This window comes from Ischnura elegans, chromosome 11 (assembly GCF_921293095.1).
Source record: "Ischnura elegans chromosome 11, ioIscEleg1.1, whole genome shotgun sequence".
Lineage (NCBI taxonomy): Eukaryota > Metazoa > Arthropoda > Insecta > Odonata > Coenagrionidae > Ischnura > Ischnura elegans.
The window spans coordinates 78733515-78758362 of record NC_060256.1 but is presented as its reverse complement, the minus strand read 5'-3'; the positions used below and the strand labels follow the sequence as shown (position 1 = coordinate 78758362).

The 24848-nt window shown below is 37.7% G+C and overlaps 1 protein-coding gene and 1 long non-coding RNA gene across 2 annotated transcripts; one reads left to right on the top strand and one right to left on the bottom strand.

The window, feature by feature from the left end:
- Window positions 1-11512: 11512 nt before the first annotated feature.
- On the top strand, window positions 11513-20547 carry LOC124167950 (ubiquitin-like-conjugating enzyme ATG3). The gene is made up of 7 exons (XM_046546020.1): window positions 11513-11669; window positions 11888-12076; window positions 12211-12348; window positions 12520-12639; window positions 14054-14221; window positions 15669-15796; window positions 19397-20547. The coding sequence occupies exons 1-7, from the start codon at window positions 11598-11600 to the stop codon at window positions 19545-19547; spliced, it is 966 nt and encodes a 321-aa protein (XP_046401976.1). The 5' UTR covers window positions 11513-11597; the 3' UTR covers window positions 19548-20547.
- LOC124167951 lies at window positions 20122-21204 on the bottom strand. Its single transcript, XR_006866797.1, has 2 exons — window positions 20681-21204; window positions 20122-20590 (listed from the first exon to the last, which is right to left on the bottom strand). It is a non-coding gene; the product is annotated as an uncharacterized LOC124167951 (long non-coding RNA).
- Between the last annotated feature and the right edge of the window lie 3644 nt (window positions 21205-24848).

Here is a 24848-nt window from a genome sequence, read left to right as displayed (position 1 = left end):
CTTAATTAATTGCCTAAAAAATTTGACGTGCGGTTAATAATTGACGGGAAAAGTCATAGTGAGAGTTTATTTGTCTTCGCAATAATTCTTTAGGAACGCGGAAAATGGAGTGAATGGACAAAACTGCTTGTTAAGCTTGTATAGGGGCATCAAAATGGTTGGTTTAAAGAAAGACTTCTATCAGATTATTAGCAGTAAAGTCAAAAGTTAGCTGGAACGTTTAAAATACTTTCGACCGGCCATCTATCAGCCAAAAAGATAAGCAACCATTTCCACTTTACCTGGTAACGCTCGGGCTCGGTAAACAGGGACGGAAAGTAATCGCACAACGGGTATTTCCCGCACTGAAGGGCTACCTCGGTCTTGGTTACTAGGGTTACTGGGTTAGTAGAGAGGGGACGGGCGGTGAAGGCATTCTGAGGTGGCTTCACAAGATCATTTTTCGGAAGACTCGTAGTCTGCATGCAAGAGCATGTGTTTCCAGAAATGCTTCTCAGGTTACAAAAAAAGAAAAGATTTCTATGTCAGCGTAATGCTGAGGTCATAAGATCTTATATCTCTCAGAGCAACACGGATAACATCATTTTGGAACCTCACTATGATTTCAGGTTCGACAGAAACGATAAAATATCTGCATCTACATGATACCCTGGGAGCCACCTCTGGGGTATTTGGCAGGGGTTGATCAATCACCAACATGCAGCATACAGGAGGATTCACGCATGCACACCATACGGTCATAAAAATGTTACGCTCACAAACAAAGTATACTTTTACATTCATGCAAAGTCTAAACTTGCCAATTACTCATTGAGGCTTTCTGCCAATAAAGCTAGAACACACTATACATGCTGTTAGAAATAATAATAAAATTCAGAAACGTGCATTAAAGTATACATAAGTTAGTAAGCTACAATACAAGTCATCTAATATATTTCTGAGTTCTAAAGCTGCCGTAATAGTATCTTATAATGATCGTGAAAAATGGACATTCTGAATCTCTCTGTTCTACAGTCTATCTCTCTTATTTTATTTATATGTTCTGATCTATCTTAGTACGTTGGGGTTCTTAAGATATGGCTAACTTCGTCAGAAAATACACTGCTCTTGAAGTAACGCTGAAATTACTTGAAATAACCTCTTAAAATATACTGCCGAACGAATAGTTTTTTTGGAATTCGTTTTTCCCCGATAAAAGGACTAACGAAATGCAAACTGAGACTTGAGTGGTCAAATATCTCTAACACCCATTGTTTTTATTGTAACGGTCGGGGACCTGAAACCCCCACAACACGCCTAAAAATAATCGAACACATTTGTACAGTCACTATGAGCTCCCGCTACGCATGCATCGCTCCATGCAACGTAATACAAACCCATGAGACAAATCCACATAATACACTACGTTATCTATTTGGTTGATTTTCTTTTGGACTGATTCGGTTGAATAACGGCGCGTCGGCACCTGCATTTAGCGATTTGGCACGTAATTTGTGCTATTTCAAAAGGAGAATGCACGCATGGGAAACTAAAATTCCAACAGTAGTACAAGGCCGTCTAGTGATGGAATGCAGTTATAATCGAGTTCCAGGCCACGCAAGGAGTACCATCCAAGTATTTGAGTTATGGACATATTCAGAGCTGTGTTCCAGAAGATGAGTTCCGAAAATTCGCTCGGAATTTTGCATGTACACTCATATTCTTGGGGAAAAATTCGCCCGGCTTAGGATGATGAAAAATAGATACATCCGTAATGGAAATCAATAGTACGCAATACGTTCAATTATAGAGATAGATCGAAGATTCCACAAAAGGGTTTCGAGAACGGAAGCAAAGCAAGTACATAGTATAAATTATTAGATTAGTGGTAGTTTGGTGGGGCCAAGATCCAGCCAGGCATATTGGACCCATACAATGCTCGAGCGCGACCCTTTTCCAACCCCTTCCCCGAGATATTCCGGGTCCTCGGGAGACGGCCGTCACAGCAGGAGCCCACCCCTTACCGACATGACCTTGTTCGGTTAGTGGTAGTTTGGTGTAAACAATTTGAGTGGTAGAAATAAATCCCAAAAAATCTACGAAGAATAAATGCTTGAATTATCATTAAAAATAATTTACAAATACACGCACGTTAAAGTTTGGGGATCACGGCTTGGAATTCATTCGACTTCACTTCAATTTTTAATAAAGATCAACTTACTGAGATGCTTTCTTGATGATTGTGGGCGTGCTTTTAAATTTTACCGGTCTTAGAGAGAAGTCTTACAAGAGTTGAGTCTTACAAGGACGGATGATGTTATCATAAGCTGGTAGTGACGCTGCTCAGATCATAGGAAATGATCTAGATTTAAATCGAATTATCCAGTCTGGATCGAAACTCGATTATCACGGCTCGATCTCGATTTCCTCCATATTTGGTATTTAAAACTCGATTTTCAATTTAAATCTTAATCGATTTTTCCATCACTAGACCATTAAACTAGCCCTGATGATGGAGAAAAACTATTTCTCGGAAACATCGGCGGCATGGCTCATCTGAATCAGCACAAAAACCGGACTGAAGCCCAAGAACCATTCTCCATAGCAATACTTCGGGAAAAATTCCCTTCATATGTTCATTCCTGCTTTCGCTAAACTCAGTCTCTTAAGCCATATCTCAACCCCTGCAACGGCTGATAATTTCCGCTCGAAACATGTTTCCCATATTCACTCACCTGATAACCTTATCAAACGTGAAACCCGTTATTTCAACTATACCGCTGCGTTATTTGACAAAATGGAGGTCTTGGGCGCTCTGGTTGCTAGGTTTGTCTTGGGAGAAGGCTGGCGAATACGAAATATATTCCTCATGAGGTCGAAGGGGATCTTAAGGCCGTTTTACACGAGGCACGCAATTGCGCAGGTTAGAACTGAATTCATTTCTAAAATGACGTGGAATTGCGCGAATGCATGAACGAAATTAGAACGTAGGGGCGGGCTATTTTGCCATCTCACGTCGACGCATTCTCGCATGTGTTCTATAAGCAATTCACCGCTTTACACGACGCAATTTTGACTGCGCCTTCGTACACACGTCAGATTTTGCAAGTACGTGCACCGTGTAAAACGGCCTTTAGAATGGGCTAGAGGACACGTACATTGAAAGAAGTGAACTTTCGAATAATCATTGCTCATATATGATGGCAAAATATTCCAGTTCTTGAAAATTATTTCTCCGACTCTCTTAAAAGAAATACGTACGTTAAATAAATACATATATTTTGACAAACCGCGCAGAATAAATATTTTATGCATGTAGGACAACCTGAAGAAGGCTCAAACCATCTTCTAAATTGGCCCATTGATGAAATCCCATGGTATACCTTCTACTGTATCGATGTCATTCAACAAGATTAACAGATTACGACACGACGAAATTACGACATATATAATGATTGAAAAGAGAAGATTTTATCGATACTAAAATTCATTTTACGCTAATGATGGAAATCGAAGGTCTGGATTAATGTTATTCACATACCTGAAGAAGGTAACTGACTCGTTTCCCAGCCACTGTTTCTAAATCTACGCCATAAAAATGATATAGCTAAGCGTTATGAGAGGTTTTTCGGACATGCAATCACGCATATATTTATAGCATTTTCTCTTACTTAAAAATCCATAAATGCTAATTAAATTTACATCCATTAAACTGAATTCCTCAAATAATCTGAAGCCTTTGAAATTTACGATCTAAAAATACTCCGTCGTAAATGGCTGATTGGGTTAAATGAAAGGATTTAATTGCATAATACCAACATGATTTAAAACCCAAGCAGCAATCAATGTACCAATAACATCCGGACAACATTTTCGGCGTTAACATATGGCATCCACGCAATATCCAAGTTAATCCAATTAACTTTGTATGAATATCTGTCAAATATCCAAATGACGCGGCAAATAGCGTTGCGTGGTTGTCCAACAGTGCACATGTATGTCCATATTACAACATCTTTCAGACATCTTCACAACATCTAACGAGTAGATGTTGTGAAGTAGATAGTAGTAGTAGATATAGAGTTGGTGTACTTGTAAGATTTCACTTTTTCCCGGCGTATGATGGCGATGAATTCTTCTCGGGTTTCCATCCGGGTGAGCTCCATCTCCATCGCTGCATTGGTGTACTTATTATGGTTTTTGATGATCCCCGGTCATTAAAACAAAACATATGTTCTCCTCAATTCTATACAAAACCTATGCTTTCTATGGATACTCTTTGGCAGGGGCGCAGCTAAGAATTAAGGGTAGGGGGGTTTTAGGCGCAACTAATACTTAGATGTGTGGGGGGTATTGCATACCCTCCAGGGCAAGCAGGAGTTGCGGAGGCCCTCCTCCAGATATTTTTTAAAGAATAATGGTTCAAAATGGCGAGTTTTACGGCTTTCTGAGGGATATTTGATTAATCCTAACACTAATTTGTAAGTAATACTGATTCAAATTATGTAAAATGGATTAAACTTAAAAATTTCTCAGAGCTCTGGGGGGGGGGGGGGGGGGGGGGGGTTATCCCCCTCGCTGCGCCACTGCTCTTTGGAACATTTTTTTAATATCATGGATATGACAACTTGGATATCTACGTGACGCTATTTTTTCAACTCGTCGTGGATGTTAAAATAGAATATCTACGTAATTTTGCCAAAATATCCATCGTGTAATATATACGTGTTTTGGATACATCAACCTTTCGTTAGATATCCGATGGATATCGTCTGCTGCTTGGGAAGTGACAGGATTATGATTAGGGAAAAAGACATTTACAATTTGCACTAAGTAATAGCCTCAAAAGTAAGATATCTTCTTCCTCGAGAGAGTACTATGAGCTTCATGTATTCCTCCATATCAAAGCAAATTACCTCACAAGATTACAAGTCACATTTTTAGAATTCAACTGATTACAAAAATAGGAAGAGAAATTCCATTATTCATTAAGGAGATAAAAGAATTATCCAACGGAATACCAATAAAACTGTTGTATTTTTTTCATTTAAAGCTGGCACAAGAATAAATTATATGACACAAAAGGAGATCTCCTTACGTAGCCAAAATTTGACACACATTTTTACACTTAGTGAATCTTTACCTTCCAAAAACAGTGATTTTAAAATGCAACGGTCGGTATATTTCTGCTTTGGGAGCAAAAATACATTTAAAAACAACTTGATATCTCAAAAGCAAAACACATTGTTTCGTAAAACTGTTGGACTGTTTTGAATGAACGCTAGCTAAACTATTTACACCTGTTATTAGCTAATATTTACAATCACTTAAACATTGATTGTCGTAGTCGGTAAAGGGACGAGAAAGCGAATGAAAACAGTAGCATAACAAAAGCTTAATCGAGCTTGGAGTGGTTCCTCCCCGCAGTTAACGCTGGTACCTTAATAAAGAAACGCAGACAGTCGGCCAAAGCCTTAACGGGCAAGTTAGAGATTGATTATGAAAGTCTCGATGAAAGGCAAAGTGACAGTGGCGCGCAGGAAACGAAGACCGTTAAGAGTCAAAACGCGACGGAGCTTCCACTAGGAACGAAAGACCTCGTAAACTAATAACAAATGATTAATTGTGAGAGAGATCAATGTGGACGCAATAAAATATTTATCCATCGATAAGTTGAGAAGCAAGGTAAACATTTAATTATATTCGTATTTTGACCTAAAATTTTGAACAATCATTAGATGTCCATCAACAAGTGACGCCTGGGATTCCAAAAGATTTCCAAATGCCAGCAGCATTTTGATGAGCAAACGAAACGAAGGATAAGGGACGCTACAGTACTGCCATCAAGTCAATCGCATATGAATACGCTTTCCGAATCAATATCCAGCCCAAGCGTTTCAAAAGGAAGCGCTGCTGAGTGCGATCTTAGCTGTGGACACTACACTGCGCTGAAGCACAAGAGGAATATTGGGCGTACCAAGCGAGGGGCAGGGGGGGGGGCAGCTGCCCCCACCTAGAAGCAAAAATCGCAAAAGTCTTCAAGCAAAATCAGTACTGAATTGAAACGGAAGTATTCAACCAATTTTCTTTAGACCCACGAAAAATGATATTATCCCTTTCTTTCCTTATCTTTGCATTTATTTGTATATATTAGTATAAGATATGTAACTAAAATAAAACTATTTTTCAAGCAAATAATCTCATAATTTCCGTGGCTTGTCCCCCCCCCCCCCTAGACAATGGCTTGCTCCCCCCTAGACCATGGCTTGCCCCCCCCCCTAGTTATGATCTTGGGTATGCACTTGAAAGGAATATATATCATCTCGGCAAAAACTCTCACGAGATGTACCAAGATATAGGGATATCCATCGAATAGAATTAATAATAAAGTTTAGTATCTTATTTTTATCTTTTCTTAACTGCTCTGATCTTCCCCCTGGAAACTCGAAGGAAAATGCATGTTGAATGGGTAGTTTCCTTCATCAAAGAAAACGAAAAGCATTGATTGCGATTCGTTACCCAAGGCAAGGGTCAATTTTATCCTCCTTTGAAAAAGGCCAGATTGGCGCCCATGCGATGCCACTCCACGTGACGTCACAGGGACCTAGTTTCTACACGAGAGGATAGGAGTTTTACATCGTCTGAGGTTACCAATGCATGCATGAGGCACAGAACTCAGGGAAACATCTCTTTACAATCACCTATTAAAACTGCTTATGGTCTGAAAGTTTTCTTCGTTTGATAAGGTATTAATAATCCTTATTTAAGCCAAGCGCTACCAGCTAGCATGGTACTCAGCTACCTGCTAGCATCCTGCGTCATATCAGCGCTCAGAACCTCGCCCCAAGGTCACCTCACTTGCGGCAGCGGGAACCAGAACGACGTCACGCGGAGTTTTTCCCGGCATTCATACTTAGCCGTCGCATTTTCGCGCGCTTGAAAATTTTCACTTTTCATTTAATCGCGAAAAATAGATATCGTCATTTAAAAATCTGAAAGCGTGAAATGCGTACTTCAGGAGTAATAATCTTTCGATTTAGGCAATAAAAAAATAAAAGGAAACCACCTTTTTACCTTTGAGAAGATGTAGTCACTTGGAGAAATATTCTTCGGGAATAATTCTCATAAAGCAATTGTTATTACAAAATATGAAACATATAAAAATAAGCAAGTGTAGGTTTTTAACCCCGTGGTCCCGGGTTCAAATCCCGGGGATAACAGAGATTTTCCGCGAAAAGAAAAAAATCTGCGATATGATTTTCACATTCCTCCAAAATGTACCACCTCTAGACTTCAAATTCATTTTCTGGCGACGGCCATGTCAGGGCTAGAGCCAGTGTAAAAAAAATACTGAGTCTATTAAAAAAAATAAGGAACTTAACTGAATAAATTTAGCTCTAATGGTCTATATCACAAGTGTCTTTTAAATTTTTGCGAGAAAGTTGCCGTTATTATTTTTAAAATTTCGAAAACACGGCAAAAAAATTCACCTATGGAAACTCTTGCACTCAGGTAGCCTGTTGTCCCCTGGTACTCTCAAATATTGTTTTTTTTAACATGAGGGTTATCAAGGGCAGGGTGTATAATTCTGTAGGGTGTTTAATTCCTTACCATCAGGTTAGATGAACCGTAATTATGTAAAAATAAGAGGCGCAAGAGAGAGTGATCAATTCTGCAATAGGGTGGTTTCTTATTATTTTTTATTGCTTAAATCGAAAGATTATTACTCCTGGAGTACGTATTTCACGCTTTTAGATTTTTAAATGACGATATCTATTTTTCGCGAGTAAATGAAAAGTGAAAATTTTCAAGCGCGCGAAAACGCGACGCGTAAGTATGAATGCCGGGAAATTACTCCGTGTGACGTATTTCTGGTTCCCGCTGCCGCCCTGTGAGGTGACCTTGATCGAGGCTCTGAGCGCTGATACGACGCAGGCTGCTAGGGGGTAGCTGAGTACCTTGCTGGATGGTAGCGCTTGGCTTAAAAAAGGTTTATTAATACCTTATCAAACGAAGAAAACTTTCCGACCTTAGCCAGTTTTAATAAGTGATTCTGAAGACATGTTCCCTGAGCTCTGCGCCTCATGCATGCATTGGTAACCTCAGACGATGCGTAACTCCTATCTTCTCGTATAGAAACTAGGTCCCTGTGACGTCACGTGGAGTGGCATCGCATGGGCGCCAATCTGGCCCTTTTCAAATGAGGATAAAAATGGACCATTGCCATTCGTCTAAACCGGTATCTCTAAAACGAAATAATTTGTATATTATGAATACAGTAATGGTGGGTAACAAATCGCCATCAATGCCTTTCGGTTTCTTTGATGAAGGAAACTACCCTATTGTTTTTATGAGGAGAAACGGTAATTTATTTCACGATATAAGCTTTAACGACATTCTACAGGCAAAAAAGACAACACCTGATCTTAAGGAAATATGGCGAGGTGACGAAATGTAATTGTGTCACCAAGATCCCTCGAATTTTAGCTGTATCTAGCCAGATACAGCTAAAATTTGCTAGCCATAAGAAGATGATGCAACGATGGCAGCGAAAGCCAGCAAGTTGTTTTGCTCTTTACCAGAGATTCTGTACGATTATGGCTTCTCAGGTTCTCAGCCGCATGAAATGGTCCATCATCTTCAAATTTATAAACATTTCTGTAACGTCCTAATTACGCCGCTGATGCACTCGTTTGTTCTGAGGATTTTTATGACGTAATATTTCAACCAGAGGATATTCATATGTAAATCTGATTCGTCCCACTCATGAGACACTGATTGTATGTGATCGTGGAATATTCACTCGGTTACGACATGTTGCCAGTCGCTTAGCGGAGTGTTATTTGGACATAGTTTTCTCCCAACATATATTCAAATATGGGACTATTAAAACATACATTAATTTTCTGAAGCAAATTGGCTCTTACAAGAAAAATTTTGTTTTTCGCCCTTAAGGCAGAGTTAGTAAGAAGAAGATGAAATAACCTCAGCAATGGAGTGTCTGGCATGATATACCACGTCTTTATATGGACGATATTGGGAGGCTTTTCTCATACTTAAGGAATTCAAAGACCGGCATGAGAAAAAGGTAATTTAGCACCACGCTCACATGTACCTGCATTTTTTGTGCGTTAATTATCATCCAATGAGTAATTATTTGGGGAATAATATAATTATCAGAAATCGAAATCCTTCATTTCAGATTCTTTTCTTTAAAAACCAATGTTGGCATCTTACAGCCACAAAGATATTAAAGAGAAGGCAATAGATTGGCTGAGACATGCCAATTCAAGGCACCAAAGAATTATGAGAAGAAGGGTGAAAAATCTGTTTTTTCATTAATATTTTTTTTCTTTAAAGGCATATTGTGTGCATTATTTTAAAGGGTTGCATAAATGTCGCAAGTACGTTGCAGGAGTTGCATAAATGTTGCAAGTGCGTTGCAAGAGTTGCATAAGTGTTGCAAATATGTATCACCAGATGTTGCAGTTACGTTGCCATTACGTTGCAAAAACGTGGTAGAGAGGACTTCTGACTGGTTTTGCGACGTTGCCATTACGTTGCAGCAACTCTATATTGGTTGCAGCGCAATGTTTCTGCAACGTTTGGTTTTGAAACAACACCTTTGGTTTTCAGGGATACATAAATAATCAGCATTCCTCGTGAAGAGGCTCATGAGGTTGTAAACGGAGACAAAACGTCTCACACTGCAAAACCGAGAAGCAACCGACAAATATTTTACGATTTACGCCGCACAGATCATTCTTCACGCAGGTCTTCAGCAAGGTGTAAATGTACATCCCCAACAAAGTCCAAAGAAAGAGGAAAATGAGTGAGCAGCCAATGGAGACGCAGTGAAATTTGAAAAAAAAAAAGCAATTCCATCCGTTGATCGTGAATTTTTTATTAGCAGACCAAATTATAAAGCTGAGAAAGCGTGTCACTCATTGACCAGACGATTTTGGGGTCATGTTTACAGTCTTCATTCACGTCTTCATACGTAACATTTAGCTGCCATTGAGTTATTGCATGCCTCACGTGATTAAAAATCAGACGGATCAATCATGTCTTAAGAAATCAATGATATCTTGCGAAAATAACTTCTCTCTGCAGAGTGGAGAGGTGATTGATACTATTCCATTGCGAACGTCTTTCACTCCTCATTTAGGATAACCTTCCAAAATTTATGATAGTATAAAAAGAAATAACTGGGGATACAAAAACAGAAGAAACGGAAAATATTTTAAAATGCAAGTGCAAAACATTAATTTTAGGTATTCAATACGACTACTCCCATACTGTTACGCCAAAATTAATTCATGTAATTGATAAATACGGAAAACTTATAATAAATTCCATTGAAATTCGAATGATAACCCTATTAGTAGATATTATTTTCCGTAGCACCAGGAAGATCCTTAGTAGGGAACCCTTACTCGATTAGGGCAAATGTGATACGATGCGCAATAGATTCCATAGTTGGACTTACTAACAGTCAGGGGCGAAGCTAGGAATTAAGGCTGGGGAGGGGGGGTTTAGGTGTAACTTATACCGGTGTGTGTGGGGGTATGGAATACCCACCAGGATAATCGGTAGATGCGAGATTAATAAATTGCGGAATTTTAAGATTTAAATTGTTCAAAATGGTGAGTTTTACGGCTTTCTGAGGGATATTTTATTAATACTTACACTATTCTATTAGTAATATCAATCCAATTAAGTAAAATGGATTAAACTTAAAAATTTCTCTGAGCTCTGGGGGGGGGGGGATGTTAATCCCCCAAACCCCCCCCCTCGCTGCGCCACTGCTAACAATTACGTATTGGTGAGGGTGAGGTATTGTGGATTACAAAGCAATCAATGAAGAAACCAATACTTGATATGTTAACATATGGTAGCATAATTAACAGCGCCTTTCATGTACAAAATGACTCTTTTGAAACTTGCAACATGCTTGAAACTTGCTATAGCAAAATGTGTATCTACCATCTACTCAACTTATTGTAAGATAGAAGTTGATTATTTGTTCTGTTATGAATTACGTAATGAAATTTAAATTTATTATGAAATTCATTAGGTATTTGATTATATTAAATGCACTTTGACTACAATGCATAATTTATGATGATTAGGGCAATTATATACATGTACTCATGTAGCATATTTATCGAGCTATAAGAGGGCTTGCTGTTTCAAAGTGGATTAGAATAAAGAGCCGAAACACTCTCCTTGTTCGACGTAATATGTGTTTTGTTAGTAATACGATATTTAAATCCATTAGTGGAATTTAGAATTAAGTTCGGTAATTTCCTCCATCGTACAATTTCAACGCGTGAAAATTTGCCGGTACAACTAGTATAGTCAAAGTATACTTTATAAATATTATAACTGAATTACCTTATATTAAAATTATCAAATTTATAATTAAATATCATTAATTATAATTATTCTATGTTACTTTTGATAGTATGTTAAAATATAAATAGGTATTCTACGGTAGGTATTTTGACTTATATTCTCAATGACGCAAAGCCGTCTTCCTTTGGGGGAGGTTTGGCATGTGTCAAAGTGGAACTCGGCTCTCTAGTTATTTTTAATAATTTAGATAGTCATTCAACATGCAGAGCGTATTTAATTCGGTGAAGGGCACAGCGTTGGGAGTAGCCGAGTACTTGACACCTGTGTTGAAGGTACCTATTGATTTATGAAGTCCAGGTTACTGTCGTAATTATTTGACTTTTTGTGACGGGGCTTATGAATAATTTTTGAGTTAATTGGACTTTGAATTTACATTCTGAAACGTGGAGAGCATGAATACTACTCTATATTTTATGCCTGACACGCATTTTTAGCGTGCTACCCAATAGATTGCTTATTTGTTATTGTCTTGCGTTCAAATTTTTTCTAGGAATCCAAGTTTCGAGAGACTGGGGTTTTAACACCCGAGGAATTCGTTGCTGCCGGTGATCATTTAGTTCATCATTGCCCAACGTGGCAATGGGCTACCGGTGATGAAGGAAAAGTGAAATCTTATTTACCGAAAACAAAGCAGTTCTTGATAACACGTAATGTTCCTTGCTCAAGAAGGTGTAAACAGGTGATCATTTTTTGTAAAAGTCCTTATTGCCCTTCTGTTATGTATTTTTATAGTTCATAACTTTTCGTCAGTGTATCATAATGGAAGTTCATGCCGTAAAGTAGTGATTGCGTTATAATCATGTACCCAAACAGATAGAATACTGTGATGAACTGGAAAAGGTAATCGAGTCGGATGACGGGGATGGAGGATGGGTTGATACTCATCATTTTGATGTAGGAGGTACTGGTGGTGTTGAAGATAAAGTCTCTGAGATGACCCTCGACTCAAAGGTAATTCATTTTTTTCGGAATAAAATCAATTACCCTTAGGTAAAGACAGGTGTCTTCTGTGAAACACATCTTTGAGCTCCTCCAAAAGGTTATTTTTTCGTACAGACTCTTACTACTTTAAGAAAGATAGGCATCGTAGTTAATTGCTAATATTAAGTATTTTTGTCACAGCCTGGTGGAAAACCTGAGGAGGCTTTTGCGAAGGGTGATAGTAATGATGATGACGACGATGATGAAGAAGCTGCTGACATGGAAGCATTTGAAGAAAGTGGAATGTTCGAGAATGATAAAGTATGTACTCTCTTTTTTCATATCAAGATGACTTAAGTGCATGCATGGCATTCCCGTTAATATCTAGGAAAACATTGAGGCTGCTTTTTAAACCATTCCTTAAGGTTGTTTATTTAGCTTTTTGTGTCCTTGTTGTATGATGATGATTCTTCCTTTTTGGCTTTATTCTTTTAGAGAATTATTTTTGCTTGAGGCTATCCACTACAATAAATTGAGACTGAGGTAGGATTAGTGATGCTTATAATTAAACTTGATGGCTTGTCATGCACGATAACTTTTCATGCGGGTGTGTGTGTCCTATATCTCTACATAATAACTTTCTCATCCTTGCCCTTCCCAACTATATGAAATCCTCCAATTTATTAAGGCCTACAGTCTTGGCTTTTGTTCTCATCCTCATCATACTCTTAGGCCTACCATAGTCTCTAACATTCATCTTTTTCATCAGCCATGCATTGAGCTACTTTATTTATTCACCTTTTTGTTTATTTATTTTCTATTTCTCTTAGTAATTGCATTTCACGGGTGGCCATTTGTGTATAGAGTTGCCAGGATACATGTGCATGTTCAAGTCTTAACTCATTCTGCCGTGCAAATGCAAATGCACATCCAGGCTGTATTGCCATAACACTGAGGGAAGTGATCTTGTATCTCTGAAAGAACATATTTAAAGGGGCGGAAAATCCATCTGCTTTTCCTGACCACATGGAAAAAATGTTCTCGGTTAAAAGTGTTAAAGCTAATAATTCCATCATCATGGTTTTACTGCTCCTCATTGTTAATGACAACGTGATGAATAACTCCCCAAAATTCTAGATTTATTGATTTAGTAGATGGGAATAATTCATTTTTGATGCTTCAATTAATATGTTGACACCAAAAATCCATTATTATTTGGTCCTCATCTTGTAAACTGGAGATAATAATATGCCATTAAAATTGCAGCCTTTTGTGACTTGGTTGTGCCATCAGGATGGCTGTTGCAAGATAAATTTTTGGTGGGATTTTAAAGGGAGGGGTACATTTTGGGTGGAGAGGGAACACAAAACACCATATCTACTGAGCACTTCTAGAGGTTTTGAATCCTTGCTTCCTCCCCTTCAATGAAGTCAACTTTTTGTCGAGAGATGTCATGGAACAGCATATTTAATCATCAACGAAGATATCGTATTGCTGCCAAATTTTATTATAAGAGCATACTACACATGTTTTAATTGTTCATTTACTGTTCTCAGGTGATTCTCAGATGATGATTGTGTATCAATTGAAATGTGTAATAGTTGAAATTGGAAAGTGTAAGTGCTTTCCATGCATATAGTTGTCACAATTCTTTACTGTATATCTTTTATGATTAAATTTTATTATTCCATACCATGAGGGCGATAGTATTAATTGTTTATTATTATGGTTGCAGGCCACTCTGGATCCACAGACTCTTGCAGAGAAAATGAAAGAAACTAGCAATCAAAATGATGACAAGAATGTTGGAGGAGAAATAGTGCATACTAGAACTTATGACTTGCATATTACATACGACAAGTATTACCAGACACCTCGACTATGGCTGTCTGGATATGATGAGGTAACTGGAAGGTCTATTCTTTACATTGTGATTATCATATCAGCTGAAAGGGCAAAAAATAATCAATATTTACAGTAATATCACCGGACTGTAAAATTCTTTTAGTATGGAAAGGAATGAAATATGTTGAAGGGTTCTTCAAAGGGTCAACCAGAATCAAATAACTTAGGTGTGGATAGTTTATCTTAGCGTGGCATAGGGTGGAGCATAGGGCTGACTGACTCACACCAAAATATTTTGCCCATTACTGCTTGAATGGTTTCCTTCAGCTGTAAACCTCAGTGTGACAAGAACCTAAATAAATTCTTTTCACTTTCAAGTGCCATTAACCCAAAAAACCAGAGAAAGATAAGCTTATCCCACGTGTAAACACAGTGGGAAGTTGATGGTGAATCTATATATCTATAATCATGGACTTCACTGTTATTTACTTTTGTCATATTCCTCTTGCTGCTAAAGATCATGATAAAAGTCATAAATTAAACATCTACCTGTATTTGAAAGTGGATAGAGATCCCAGAAGACCATTTCCGCATCTAAATTGCTGTATAGAATCACAGAGGTATCTAGTGATTTGCTGTGAAAGAATGGCAAAAGCTCTCATCTCCGAAAGAAAATGGATTTCGAGAATCTCTTATCCTAATAGTCTAAGCACTTGTCTTTATTGCAAATATTCTCCCTTGGTGATATAAAGTCATACCACGTTTTGTAAATGCCCCAGCATTTTTCTATTTCTCCTCAGTTTATTGGAGTTTCCTGGGCAAAATGATGATGATGCTCCATCCAGTTTTGTTAACTTTTGGGGTTGACTATCCCATAGAGCCTCACTGTGACCAGACACTTTGCATCAAAAAGTTTTATTCAAATTATCTTTAGATGCCATTTTGGATTTCAGACTCATCTAGAGAGGTAGAAAAGTCCACCCAAATTACGTTCTGTGCTATATTATTGCTGGCAATATGAGTTACAGAATGGTCCTCAAGTTGTTAAGTGGAGAATAATTTCTTTTCTTAAATTCATCGCTCCCTTGTATGAAAAGCCCGAGGCTTTGCTTTGCACTTTTGGAATTAAAAATAATGTAAGTCCCATAACTTGACGGGGAACAATAGCCAGAGGAGAACACAAAATGCATGAAGGAACATGGTACATGTTAAGGAGTTACTCTATATTATCAACTAGCATTTTTTTGGTTAACTAGGTGATAATTATTGTAATAAAGCATTTTGTGAAGGGTTTTATGGGTTACTAGTTTTCTGTCCCTGTTAACAGTTGTCATGTAAACATGAATGTTTATTAAAAATGCTAAGTATATCATTGGAACTTGAGTTTTACTCCAGATTTGGAAATATTTGCCAAAATTAACTAGGATTAAAATCTTGGTGTTCACACAGATGTACCTACTCTTTATTTTATGTTTTCCTAATGTTGACTGTATTTTTAATTTTAGAGCCGTATTCCCCTAACGGTTGATCAGATGTATGAAGATGTTAGTCAAGATCATGCCAAAAAGACAGTTACCATGGAAACCCATCCACATCTACCTGGACCACCAATGGCATCTGTTCACCCATGCCGGTAAGCCTGTTGTTAATATGTTCTCCATATAATTTTATGTATTGTTTTTCTCAGTTATTTTGTTTCATTGTTTGGGAAATACTTACCATGGTAAGTAATGATCTACAATTTTCAATATACATATATCCACAGTTCATCACATAAGATATTATTTTGTCAGTCAAAGCACTGTCAGTAGCTCTGGTAAGTTGTTGTGGATTAAAATTATTTCCTGGCTATTTTCTTTCGAGGAAATGGTATCTTCATTTTATAATGAAAGATTTTTTGTGTGTCTACATTTCAAAAGAATAAAACATTAGAATGGTTAGTTTTCAAACAGCCTTCTCTAAAATGATGGGTAGTCAATGAAATCCTTTGATACTGGTTGGATGATGTTGGGTGAGCCACCATGCAAAGCAAAGATGGCAACTTTTATTTGCTTCAAACGATTGTGTCGACATCACCGTTTTTCGTAGCTTTCATGAGAGAACAAAAATACATATTTCTTCAAAATGTACCAGTTTTATCTTTGTTAATGTACTGACAACGAATTTTGCATAGTTATGTAGCTCATTTCAGTGGCTACGGCATATGGCGTGAATTGTGTTATAACAAGTGACTGGCCATGTTTCGTCAAATGAAATTAACATAGTGAGACCAAGAAGTCCCTCCACAGTTTTTGCTCAATATTATCAGTTATATCTCTCCAGAAGGGTGTAATAACTAGTCGAATTCAAAGTTAATGGGATACCCTTTTTACTGGTGACAAAAGAAATCCTCTGAAAATAGGTATATGATATTTATTTCTCCTGCCATTAAACCTCTAAGCATCACAAGTACAATATGAGTAACGGCACCTGTTGAATCCTCGACAAAACTCAATTGAGTGACCACCTGACTAAGGTCTGTTCACTTTATCTTTGAGGGTGAGCTGGTGTGGCTTAACCGAGTTGGGTTGAGAGGAGGGAAAGTTTATCTACACGTGACTTTCCCTCTGCCAATCAGTAGACAGGCGTGGCCTAGCACTTCGGAATTTCAGTCGCTCTCAGACCTCCGTCGGCTCAACTTCGGGAATATGCTAGCTGTATTGCCAAATCTCGCGTGTTCTCTTGATGCTCTTCGATTCTTCCATTTAAATCCAACTTATAACTTACTGTTCTGTCGTGACGGGATGGTAACTGCTACCTACTAGGAGGACTTCTACCTGGATAAGGTTCCGAAGGGATAGCGAATCAAATACTCTTCGGGAGTTACTAAACTCAGCTTTTATTGGTCTTTGATGTGCAGTCCTTACACTTGCACGGGGGGGATTTGAGGCTGGCTCGCACGGAGGTGGAAGTCTGGGGTATAAAACTTATGTGGCGGCGAGTAGGGAGAGGCGATGATGGTGGTCGTGGCCCTGGTCGTACCCGGCTCGAGCCCCACACGAGTCGTCGTTCGAGAATTACCGCAGCTCCCGCGTCAAGGTCCCGAAGAGTCCTCGGAGAAGAGTCGCAGAAGTCCTCGAACGACGAACTCCTCCTGACCAAGCACTCCGCACTTGCTGTACTGCCTAAAAACTGTCCACTGCGGGCCAGAATTTCTGCCCTATATATCTAGTTCCTGGGGGTGTGGGTGGTAGGAAGGGGTGTAGGAGTGGGAAAGGGTAGAGTATCCTAGTGCATGTTCCGAATTCTCAGAAGTGCTTCTTGGACCCACGCACCCCAGAGCGGGAAAAGTAGCGTCACGCCTCCTTTCCTGCCACGCAGAGTATCTTCTGATCACCACATCAGTTCCTTATTCTTCCACTTAAATCCTTTTCCATCTCCTTTCTAGAAAATTTTTTATTCACCTTTTGCATTCCCATCAGCACCGACTCCCTCCCTCCACCTATTCCCTCTCAGTACTTTTCCGATCCCTTTCTTACCAAACCCTAACCCTTTTCCTCAACTCCATATTTACTTTTGGGTATTACAACCTATATGGTTTTGGATACCTCTGATTCAAAAGAATAACATCCGAGCATGTTTATTGAAGGCGCTATGGAGAAGAAAGTCAACATGCTGCTTTGCAGTAGTGCGAAGAGCATTATGTTTAATGTCCTTCGTTATTTTCAACGGGAAAAGGAATTGGGACATACATCATTATACAGCTAACGGAAAGTGACTCCGAAAATGAAGACACTGATGGGAGGGAAGACGAGGGGGTTGATTTATTAGCCACACCACTCCAACAATAAGTTACAAAATAAATTATTAAATAAAATACCCGTCGTACTACTTTTCTCCATGCCTCTTTTTGCATCCTCATCCTCACAAATTCCCTTGCACTCCCCGTTTATCAGAATGTTACACCTATGTATGCCTTTCACCAGCGGTCTCGCATTTAGCAGATAATATCCTGGCTTCTGAGATGGCGTTATCCTCAATCCCCTCTAAATGAGTAGGTATTCATTGTATGCATTGTTTCGTCGCCGGGCCCAAAATATCTGTGGCCACGTATGAGTCACACCTTGTCAGTGAGACACTAGGGCGGCTATGAAAATTCATGCTGAATGAATAAAAACAGCCTTTGTAATTTTCACAGAAATTTTTTAATCGTACGTCACCCCAATTAAGCGGCTGCCCCAAGTAACCGGTTTTGAGGCTTAGGCGTCATTCTTGAGTACAAATTAATATGCCAAACAACTTATATGTATATTAGCTAGGGATGAGGGGTAGGTAACGGAGGTAGGGATTTAGGTTGGGTTGTAGTGGAAGGGTGGGTGGGGAAGTGGTTTAGTTGTGTGACCAAGTTCGGGGAAAAGAAGGAAAGGCTGGGAAGGTGAGCCTGCTGAAGTTGGGAGTGCTTGGTCAGGTGGCTTGGTTTACTTGGTTGGCCACTTTATGAGATATGATGTATGGAAATTAAAACAATCGTATAGGGATGGGTGGAAAGGAAGAACAAGGGATGACCAAGAATTAGTTGCATGGGACTGGATATAAAGGATGCAAAAAAGAATATATATATGCCACTACAAAAAGGTGAGAGGATAGGAGAGAGGAATAGAGAGGTGTATCAAACCAATCTTAGGATTGTTGGCTAATGACATTAGAGAGGCTCATTAGCAATGCGTAGCTGGTGGGTATTGTGATGGGGAAGGGGAGGCATTCCATCGTATTGACACATGCAAATCAAGGAACCTAGGATAGTGGTCTATGCAGTGGCCAAAAAATTCAAAGAAGCTAAGTGCAATTCCTGAGCCAAGGGAATTTTTTCTTTGACAAATAACATAGTATGGATATAACCTTTTTGGTTTTTATGTAATAATACTTTTTTTGCAATTAAATGACTGAAGTAGACTCTTCCTCCATAAACCTATTAATATGTGCCTCTCTTCTATGGAGATTCCATTTTAAAGTGGATTCAACTGGGAAAAAATTTAACTGCAGACCATCATTTTAATGTGTTGAATAATTCGTCTGAAATGTTAAAAATAAATCTATTCAACATTTTCTCTCAATTGTGAAGTATAAATTCCACTTTTAAATTTGATTAAGGCCACCTTTAAATGCCATTCACATTATGCATAATTTTTAAGTGCCGTTAAGTTTTGCAGTCTAGTTCTCAAAGAAATGGTCTTAATTTTTCATTTCTCTGCAGGCATGCTGAGGTTATGAAGAAGATAATTCAAACTGTCACAGATGGAGGCGGAGAATTAGGTGTTCATATGTACCTCATAGTGTTTCTTAAATTTGTCCAGGCAGTAATTCCTACAATAGAATATGATTATACTCAAAATTTTACAATGTAGATGGCAGCATGTAAGTAAATATCTGTCATTTTTAAGAAAATTTGGGTATTTTACACGCTGCACAAAATTTTATAATTTGATACCAAAAGCTCACAGTGTGCAATTCTGCAGTGTTACTATCCATCCAAATGAAGCAGGCCTTATAGGGAAAGTGTATTGATCGTATAAGTGAAAGAAATATGCCTAGAGGAGGTTGTTCACTGGGAGGATTAGATGCCCAACAATTTGCAATTAAAACATTACATAGCAATGAAAACATTTCAAATTATGTATAATGGTAAGCTATTGAGTTTTGGTTGAATTTGAAATGCCATCATATGTGCATTGAAGCTTGAGCTTATTACAGCCTCATGGATCACCTGTTATGCATGCAAAAAAGTAAAAATTATTTTTTGTGATGCTATGTTAAATTTAACTTTTATGTGGAGGTTATTTGCTAATTTTGTTATTATTTGATCATGGGTGAAATGATAGTTTTAATTAAAAAAATGAATTTATATTATGCTAATGGTACTGAAGTCATCTAATGATATTAAGTAATTATGAACTATGTACACATTTTTTCTCTACATAGAGACTTAAATAATGTTTTGAAGCACTAATTGATCAACTGGCTTTTTACCAGTTCATAAATTACGTAGGTGCTGACTATGCTGTGATATTAAATGAAAAACCTTACCTACTCAAGAAAATTTTGCGGCTAATTAAGTGTCGAAGAAAATGTCTACCCATGTACCAGTTTATATCCCCTGACATTAGTTTTTCTTAGAATGACGTGGGACTTTGGACATTTCTCAGTGTCTCAGAGTTGTCTACGTCATGTAAACTATGTCTGGATATCTGGAAAAAGTCATTCTATGGAGATTAGGCGTTATGTTCATGTTTAATAACACAATATTGACACCGTGACCATATTTGATATTGTGCTCATTTTTAATTTTAATGTAGACTGTATGAATGTTATGTTACAGATTGTGAAAATAAATATGCTTTAAATGAAGTATTTGGAGTGTAATCAATTTTATGCACATCAGTTATTCCACCTCATAATGTTTTCCCTTGGTGTGAAAATAAATATGCTTTAAATGAAGTATTTGGAGTGTAATCAATTTTATGCACATCAGTTATTCCACCTCATAATGTTTTCCCTTGGTTTCTCTCATGTCGATAAAATTTGTACATTGATGTATATTCAACAGAAAATAAACATCCGAATTTTTTTGCAAATTTTTTCTTCTGATGTTTGCCAAAAGACCTTCCTTGAATAATCTTATTTCTCATATTTGTTGTGGAGTAAACATTCTAGCACATTATAATTATATGTATGCATATATGATTACCCAGTCAGCACAAAAGATGGATTACCCCATTTTTACCTATATTTTACATGCGTAGAATTATGGTATAAGATGGTAGACCTGTGTGTAAATGGGCAAGCTATCTATAAATTTAAGTGGTAAAATTTGGGTAATTTGGTTGTAAAATTTGGTCCTTTTCCTGGTAAAGCCTCCTGATACAACATCAGAAGCCATCTGTGTAGCTTGAAAAGAAACATGATGCCACCCCCTCTGTTGGGACTAATGTGAACTAATAGTGTATTGCCGTATTGCGTTAGAGAAATATGTATTACAGAATAATGAATGAAATCAACATTGATATTGAAGAGTAACTGTTTAATTTTAATTTTCTTAAGACTGCATTTATTTACAATCCTTTATGCTATTTCCAATTTTTATGTGTTAAGATTTAAATAAATTTTAACCAACTTTTTTCAAATGCTCTATGCTAGATTATGCCAAAGTTTGTTCTCAGTGTCTGTTCATACCCACCTTACTGTTCTCATGAAAGATAGTAAATTGGCTACTCAAGAATGTGTTTTATTGCACTGTTTAAATGATACATTTTTCCTACTGCTGCATCAGCTAAAGTATATGAATTAAGTAACTCATCTAAGTATTGTATTATGTCTATAGTTTCTATAATGAACTTCTGATGCCCCAAGTATATGTTGTCTGCGTTGTCAACAAAATTCGTTTTGCAAACATTTGTGTAAGAGCTGGATTCAAAGTTTGAGCTGAAAATAAGCTACAAATTATTGTTACAATTACACTACAGATAGTGGTTAATTGAGATGCAAGTTAATGCAAATATATAAAAGTGTGCAAAATGCAAATTTTTTCCCAACAAGATCGTGAGATGTTTAGTTTGAAGTGCATGCACACACATGCACAAATACTGATAAAAAAACTAAGACCTTAAGGTTGTTTTCAATTGAGGTGGAGTGACCCATGGTATGCTATTTGGAAGAGGCGACGGACAGCTGAGGCCATTAATGCCATGAGGGAAGGGCATGGAATGAAGGGTGGAGAGAAACCTGGCCTCCATGTTAGCCTGATCTTAATGAAAGGTACCAAGGGGCAGGAGCGCAGCTAGGAATTAAGGCTAGGGGGGGGGTTTTAGATACAAGTAGGCCTGGGAGGTGTGGTATACCTGCCTGGATTTCCCCAGGAAATTTTTAAGATAAATGGTTCAAAATAATGAGTTTTATGGCTTTCCAAGGGATATTTTATTAATCCCTTACACTCTTCTTTAGGTATATATATTAATCAAAATAGGTAAGTAAAATGGATTAAACCTAAAAGTTTCTCTGAGCTCCGGGGGGGGGGGGGGGGGGGGGGGGAGTTTATCCCCCAAAACCCCTTGCTGCTTGACTGTCAAGGGGACCATGGTTTAATGTCCCATCCAATGGATGAAGTGTTGCACTTGAATTGTCCTCCACGCAGTATTGTAGTAGGGATCTGGCAGCCTCTGAAATATCTCTGCTTCCACCGGGATTGGTACTCAAGCCCACAGGGTGGAAAGCCAACACTAGCTACCACGCCAACCTAATCTCTAGAATGACCCATATGAAATATCAAAGGTGATCTTGCTAATCTGAAACATTAGCTGCTCTTGGGAAAATTGAATCTTACAGTCCAAAAATTTTTTCTGAAGAAATTTTGTCCATTCTACCATGAGACCCAATATGACCTCCCGTTGCCAATGGGCCTGATGGTTATCTGTACAATATGATTTCTTTGGAGAGCTAATAATCGTTGTCTAAAATTGTAAGGACACAACTGGCTCAGTTATATGAATATTACAAGCTTCAATGGTCAATTAAGGGCACTATAATTCCTATAGTCTGTTTATTTCCTTGCTCCATCAATTTAGCAATAGCTTTGACAGCTTTGGCATTTGCATAATTGACCTGCTGGAAACCGAATGTGAACTGAGGAAGACATCAGATGGAAGTTAGAGATTATTTATTTTAAATTTCCGTCAAAATTGAAATGATATTTTTTTCACATTAACCTGTTGGTTTATTCCTTAAAATCCGTGGTATTATTATAAATCTACTGTTTACTTTGTTGAAATCATTCTGATAAATACTTATTACCATCTATGTAGTGTGTATCCAGGATTTTGAAATAGTGGGGGGGGGGGGGGGTTAATGGGAGATTTTGGGGTCCTTCCAGGGTGTATGGAAAACGCCCCGGGAAAAAGGGAGCCTGAAGGTCCTCCCATGAAATTTTAGAGATTTTTGATGTTGAAAACATGATTTTTAGGACTCAAAAATAGTAATTTGTACAAATATTTAATCAAATAAAGTATATAAATTGGATGAAGTAAAAAGCTTGCAGGGCTCAAAAAGGAGTTGTAATCTGGAAACCCCCTGTGGCTATGCCACTGCATCTATGTACAACATTTTATGAGGGTGAATTTTGTGCATCATCATTGCCAGACAAGTCTTTGGTTAGTATTAAAGCAGTTATATTTGCATAACCTTAGCTAAGTTTATAATACGAGCATGCTGCGCCCGCTGGGAGTGGGTGCAGCACGCGGGTGTTTTCAATGCAGGTCCACAGAGGGATAGGTGCGTTTCTAATTTCAAAATGTAGAAAAAAAAGGCAGGGTCTTATGTACAAATTTAATTGGAATGTTCATGTACAAATTGAGATCAGAGGACCGCTTTAAACACAACATTGGAAGTAATTATCTGACAGGCGTTCCTCCATTGATGCCCTATTCCTTTACAAAATTATCAATTCTTATATTGACTGTTCCTTTCTTCTTTCTTTAGTAAATTTTAACGCACCCCGACATAATTCCAGAAATCCGCACCCATTTGTTATTAACTACCATAGAACAAATTATGCCTTTAACTCCCCGCTATCTAGAATGATGAGGAATTTTAATAGACTCGGCCAAAGTTACGATTTCTCTATGTCCTTTTCCAGATTCAAATGTCACCTGTGGCAAAGATGAACTTTTTTACTGGAGAACATGTTTATTCTTTAAATTTTATTTTGTTGTATCTCTCTACATGTTTTATTCATTGATGTGCAATTCTGTATAGATTTTTTTTTCTTCTTTTTCTGGGTTTATTGCATGTGTGTTCAGTATTTTGTATTGTTTATCATATGTAAAACTATATGTAAGAATATGTTAATGGGTTATCCCGTAAATAAATGAATTGAATTGAATTGAATTACACTATCCTCTGCTAAACGCACATGATGACTCATACTTACGTATCAACAGGAGACTTGAATGTGGAATCAGCCGCATTTTGATAAAAGTTATTTAAAGAATGCGAGATATTGTTGCAAATGAACAAATGTATCAGTTTGTGCGTCGTTAACATCAGGAATATTTACCGTTTTTTGTTTGTTTTTTTTATTATTTAAAAACCAATTTTAGGAAACAATAGCAATATTTAGGAAGTAAGGTATGCCGTCGCATGTTCTCTGATATTCGTCACATGGTACCTCATTTGTAGAGTTTGGTTGCGAATAAGTTGAGAAAAAGGTATCTATACAGTAGAAATAATATAGAAGATGTAATAGTGGTAATAGTTGCTGCTAAGTTAATGAAACAGCCACTAAACTTCCTGTCTGGACATTTTTGTTTACTTATTGTGCATTTCTTATCTTTTCATCATCGCATAAGTCAACAACTCTTAAGATTAGTTTGACGCAACTCTCTATTCTGCTTTCCTACCTGCTAGCATATTAATAGTGGCGTATATCTATGTATGAGCAGAAATTTTAACTTTGTTTTCTGAGTTTGTATTTTTAGGGGCATGTATCGGTCATTTACGTCAAGCATGGAATGATGAGAGGAGGAAATATGAAACGCATCATGTGATGACTTTCTGGTATCAATAACAATTTTTTGGAAGCCTGATACAAAGATCCTTTAGGTGCCTAGTGTCATCTGCAATGGTGGTTCTGTGCTTGCTTTTACATGTGAGCATCT

Excerpts from the sequence above, each read along its gene's own strand:
- LOC124167950 (XM_046546020.1), top strand. The coding sequence starts at position 11,598 with ATGCAGAGCGTATTTAATTCGGTGAAGGGCACAGCGTTGGGAGTAGCC. Across the intron at positions 12,077-12,210 it reads GCTCAAGAAGGTGTAAACAG|ATAGAATACTGTGATGAACT; the intron begins GTGATCATTTTT and ends GTACCCAAACAG. Across the intron at positions 15,797-19,396 it reads GCATCTGTTCACCCATGCCG|GCATGCTGAGGTTATGAAGA; the intron begins GTAAGCCTGTTG and ends ATTTCTCTGCAG.